Source organism: Kryptolebias marmoratus, linkage group LG20 (assembly GCF_001649575.2).
Source record: "Kryptolebias marmoratus isolate JLee-2015 linkage group LG20, ASM164957v2, whole genome shotgun sequence".
NCBI lineage: Eukaryota > Metazoa > Chordata > Actinopteri > Cyprinodontiformes > Rivulidae > Kryptolebias > Kryptolebias marmoratus.
The window spans coordinates 5,670,495-5,675,858 of NC_051449.1; the positions used below are offsets into that span (position 1 = coordinate 5,670,495).

At 37.4% G+C, this 5,364-nt stretch overlaps 1 protein-coding gene across 6 annotated transcripts in view; it reads right to left on the bottom strand.

Annotated features, from left to right (window-relative positions):
• Positions 1-5,364, bottom strand: part of LOC108232983 (guanine nucleotide exchange factor VAV3) — a 52,999-nt gene that overhangs the window by 22,886 nt on the left and 24,749 nt on the right. For all 6 annotated transcript variants that reach the window (XM_037982078.1, XM_025004825.2, XM_025004824.2 and 3 more), the window contains exon 15: positions 4,235-4,344. In XM_037982078.1, the coding sequence (XP_037838006.1) occupies positions 4,235-4,344 (110 nt within the window). The remainder of the gene's footprint in view (positions 1-4,234; positions 4,345-5,364) is intronic.

The window sequence follows — 5,364 nt, forward strand, 5'->3', positions numbered from 1 at the left end:
TAGGACAAAAATAATTTACCAACAACTCCTTAACTGTGTTTATTCATCTGTATTATGATATTATTAGCACATTTTATTTTTAAAAGAATGATGTTTTTTGTTTTTTAAATGAGAAATATTTGCCCCTCTAAACAATTCTGTTAATAGATTAGTCATTATTTACGGAGACACAGGGGGAACTGTATCTGATGGGGGAACACGTCTCGACGTAACAGCAGCAACTCGAGCACATTGCTGCCCCCTATATGTCAAGAGGACAAATAACACCTTTTCTGTTAAATTTCCAACCCGCCGCAGTGGCGTGTGTGTTGATCAAATTCACTAATTTCCACGCCTGGGTGAAAACCACATGAAACTAATTGATTAGTTTACTCTTGAGTGAATCACTGCATATTTGAATAATTTCTGGTCCTATTATTTTATAAAATTCATACTGTACTCTACAATATTTATCAAATCATCTACTTTCTTGTTGGAGAGTAAACAAAAACGGTGAAAGAAATGTTTAAAAATGCAATCCATCTATAGAAAATGCAATAAAACTGCACTTTTTTACATTCTCTTCAAACTTGTTGAGTTGTCGGTGTACCTAAACTGTTTATTCTGGTGTTTCAATTGATCTAAAACTAAGACATTAATGTTTTCCACTACCCACTTGAGGCATTTGAAGTGCTAAACAAAATTTCTAAAGGTTTGTAGGCAGTTTCAAACTTGAATACCAAAGATGTTTTTGGATAATAAACACACTTTAGCCTTGACGTCTTTCACAGATACTGTTCCTACTTGTCCTTCAGTCCTTCACAGCAACTTTTCTGAGGAAGATATGCTGTCACAGCATACCATCAGAGGGAAGGGAGTGCTGGGGAGCTTGTTTCTAAAGATGTAATATAAACTTGAATTTTGTTGTGAAAATTGATGTTTTCTTCTCAGAATGTCAAGAATGGGGAAAGGGACGTCTTGCTGTTTTTGTGTCAGTGTCAATACAACATGCATTTGATTTTATCCAAGTTATCAACAAGAGAGTGGAAAGCAACTTAAAAGTCAGAAAAGGCAAAGGATGAAGCTGCAAATGTTCCAGAAGATTAGTAGAAACATTCACTCTGCATCTCAGCTGCTAATCTTTTATTTGGTCATTTTACTTGGTGAAAAATCTCAGCAAGATATTTAGGGAAAATGCTTAACATTCTTGCATTCCAAACAGCTCTAGATTTCTTTCTGAGCTACAATGCATGTGTAAAGTAAGAAAAATTAAACTAGATGTACGTAAAAGTAAATAAAACCAGCAGCTCTGTTTTATTGCATTTTTGTAAACGGCTGTGGCAGCTTCAAACCGAGCCTAAATGGAGCAGCCCCAATAATATGATGGCAAGGCAATGCCCTGAAAGTGCTTAACATACACTACAGCACAGTTAATGAAAAATTTGGGGCAGGGACTCCAAAATAAAACAGATAACGTCCATGTTTTTTTTTTACTCCGAGTTGTGAAGTCTGTGACACAGAACAGTTCACCTTTGAACACAGAATATAGAACAATTTTAAGATTACACAGGGGCTGCAGCAATGTAATAAACAAAAAAGGACAATGCTGGGAATAGAGTTATTAAAGGGGGGAACTGCATGCTTGGACAAGCTGATTGTCTGGTTTTAAAATGGATATTTATCCATGCATGACAGCAAAATAAGTTTTATTACGCCTGCAAGATATTAGCCTAATTGATATCTTCATTTTGGAAGTGTTGTGTTGTTTACTAAAATTATTATAATGTTGCATCTAAAATAGTTGATTCAGTCAATGCAAGAACTCTGAATTACAGAGAATTTGCTGATCTTTTGGAGACACATGAGACTAAACACAGTGATGTACCACACAGCTGTGAGGCAGAGCAGATCGAACAAAGACTATAGAATCTGACATCAGCGGGCTGAGAGTTTTATAAGAAAATCAAGGGCATCCCAGAGATTTTAAACACAAGCCGAATGAAATATTTTTCCATTTGCTGTTTTTTTGACTTAACTAATGAATGAACAAAATACCAAACTGCAGAGCAGTTGCTTTCCACATGAAATGAACAGCTTGGTGAAGGCTTTTATAAAAAAAAAAAAGTTGTGGTTTATTTCAAGCTAATTGGAAGGTAACATTTTACCTCTGAAAGAAGCCAAACCATCAGTAGATCACATCCACAGGTGTTTATTGATGCTGGGGGCACTGCAAGGTGAGCTTTCAAGTCAATCTGAAGACTTCAAAAGAACTGAGAGAGAGAAATGCTCAATTTCTTTCCCCCTCACAAGCATTGTGGGTAATGCACCCGATGATGTTCAGCTTGAACTCATTGACCTTCACTCTGATCCATCACTGGCAGACCGCTAAAGGTCAGAGTCCATGTTAGATTTTTATTCCTCCTTCAAAGATGAGTAAATTCTACACATGAGGAGACATGTTCAGAAAATACTGGCTCTCTTTGCATACATATCTAAACATTGTAAGTCATAAAGTTTTAACAAATTCCATCTTCTCCTAACACCGCCAGGCCTCCACTGTGCTTTGCATATTTAACTCAAACTTTCAGCCTCCCTTCAGAGCACCTGCTCAAGAACTAAAACTCAAATGAAGAGTAAGACGATAAACAACACAACGAAAGTGTTTTAAATTGTTAAAAATGTTCACGGTTCCCGCAAAAATTAGACGGTTTTGAACAATATTTAATGTATAACAGAAAACAATTTTTTAGAAAACGGGGCCATTTTATATAACATTTTTTATAACAGTCCCAGTTTGTCATGTAGCCACTTGGGAGTATTAAATATCCATCTTCAGTATAGAAAATTATATAATTGGTAAACTTCTGAGATGACTTTTTTATTAGTCAATATAGGGACAATACATGTGTACATAAATAACTTTTTTTAAATTTTTAAATGAAAAACGTCCAATCAGTCTCTTATTGCCGTACTAAAAGATCTGTGCTATTAGCATACTAAAAGGTTTAACTATTGTGTCGGTATTGTGTCTAGCTTAATGGCTGAAAAACAATTTTAATTTACTCAAATTACACATCATACTTGTCACTATTGATATCTTCATTCCCTTAATTCTTCAGCTTTGCTTTGGTAAAAAACAAGCTGTTTTATTTTTATAACTGACTAGAAAAAGCAGGTGCACTGTGAGTAAAAAAGAAAAAAACAATGAGCCCAGAAAAAAAAAAAAAAAAACATTTTAACTTGATGCTCTGAAATATGAGAGAGGCAAAATGCAAGGTAGAAATGTCCTTGTTGGGATGTAACTCAGCAGAACAAAAATGTCTTTTGTACAGAGCACAGAATCCAGAAACAAATAAAACTGACAGCCCCATAAGTGTGTTTATTATCAGGAGCTTTCATCCTCTTTGGTTAGTACAATTCTCACTTTCTGAGTTGGCCTCTTCTGGTGTCATTACCCAATGCACAGAAGCACACATAGCTTATTTCAGATAAAACCCCCGTCGGCTTTCTATGGCAAAACAGCTTTAAGCCAGAAGTGGGTTTTTTTTTCTAAATTTTGTAAAATACACATTAAGCCCTAGGCAGGTATCAGAGGCTTTGCAATACCAGGAGTTACTGTATGTTACTCTGTATTGTTTCAAATTAAAGAAAGTTAAGTATAAAAGTGCACACTGTTCACAGTCTGCACTGCTGCTACGGCAAACACATCCCAGAATATGTCAAAGCACTATGAGACGTAAAAGCATATTCAGGAGGGCCAAAGCACACATATCACAGATTTATTCAGACATATGAAGCCAAACATCCAGGGATTAACAGTAATGACAAAGCTGCAAAATATTCTCTTTAATCAACAAACAAAATAAAAAAAACCCCACAGGGCACACATTAAATTTGCCTGTAAAATCTTCTAAATCTTAAAGAATAACACAATAAAATCCACTTTATCTCCACAGGACGGTGAATTAAACAATAATCATCGCAGAGTGACGTTTACTTTTTTTTTTTAGAACAGTTTATTTTAACGCATGTGAGTGTATGTGTTGTTTGTCCGTCAGCCTGTGTGTGCCTGATCACAGCCAACCCCTGATCAAACAGTGCACACGGACGAGTCAACAGCGCTCTCAGCTTCCAAACAACACAGTTGCAAAGAAAGACAAACAAACGAGACGTATAGACGGCCGTACACTTGGCCGCCTGTGTTTGATGCAAACTGTCACGACTCACTGTGGTGTTTGTGTCCCCTCGTACTTACATTGCCATCTCAAACTGATCCAGCCACTTCTTCTTCAGCTCTCTGGTCTTAAAGAAAAGTTCAAAGCCGATGTGGCCCTGCTGGTGCGTCACATAGAACCCGTAGCACCACTGTGGATTACAGGAAGAAGACAGAAATTAAACAATACATTTTGCTAATGCATGTATTCATGTATCTTTCATGAGGGTAAATTATTATGGTTTACTTGAAGTGCAAAACTTGTGAATATCGTGAAACTGTGCTTTTCAAAAAGAAGCATGATAATCCGAAGGCTTCTCTCCCCGACTCCTCTACCTCGGTGAATGGTGCCATTCTTCCTCGTAAGTGTTGCAGGTGTTATGACCCAACCCAACACAGAGTTCGGACCATCACATCCTCCCAAATCTCTGGTTTAGTCTCACCAATATTGGGTATGATCAAACAATACCAAAATTGTGTTTTCTTTCAGCACTTTTAAAGGGTTTTAAAGGGTCTATGGGGAAAAAATTTAGGATATGCAAATGTAAATAATTTCTTCATTACTTTCCAGGAATTTCCCCATTATAATTTTGTTTAATAATTGCATCAAGATTGTATTTGATCAAGGAGCTTTACATCGAGTGTACAAACCAAAAAGAACTATAACCCTTACTAACAAAAAAAAGATATTTAGGCCCGAGCAGCGACAGCGCTGCGAAGGCCTATTGTATTTCGTGGAATTCTTATTCTTCTTATTAGGCCCGAGCAGCGACAGCGCTGCGAAGGCCTATTGTATTTCGTGGAATTCTTATTATTCCTTTCCGCCCGAAATCGCAAATTTGGAGGCCTTAGCATATTCAAAAACTCACCAAACTTCACCGAAAGCTGTCCCCCGTGTGAAATCGCGTGATTTTAATGGAATCGAAAGTGGGCGTGGCCAAACTGCTCCACAGCGCCCCCTAACGTGAGATAGGACGAACCGTAACTCGTAGAGGCCTGGAACCTTGGCACGTAGGTAGAACACGCCAAATGACGAAAAAAAGTCTCTTGGAGGTATGCCCTAAAATGTACAGGGAGGCGGCCATCTTGGATCAAAGGGCAAATTTTGGCCGTTTTTGACTTTTGTACACCTCGAACTTTAACGAACTCCTCCTAGGGATTTTGAGCGATCG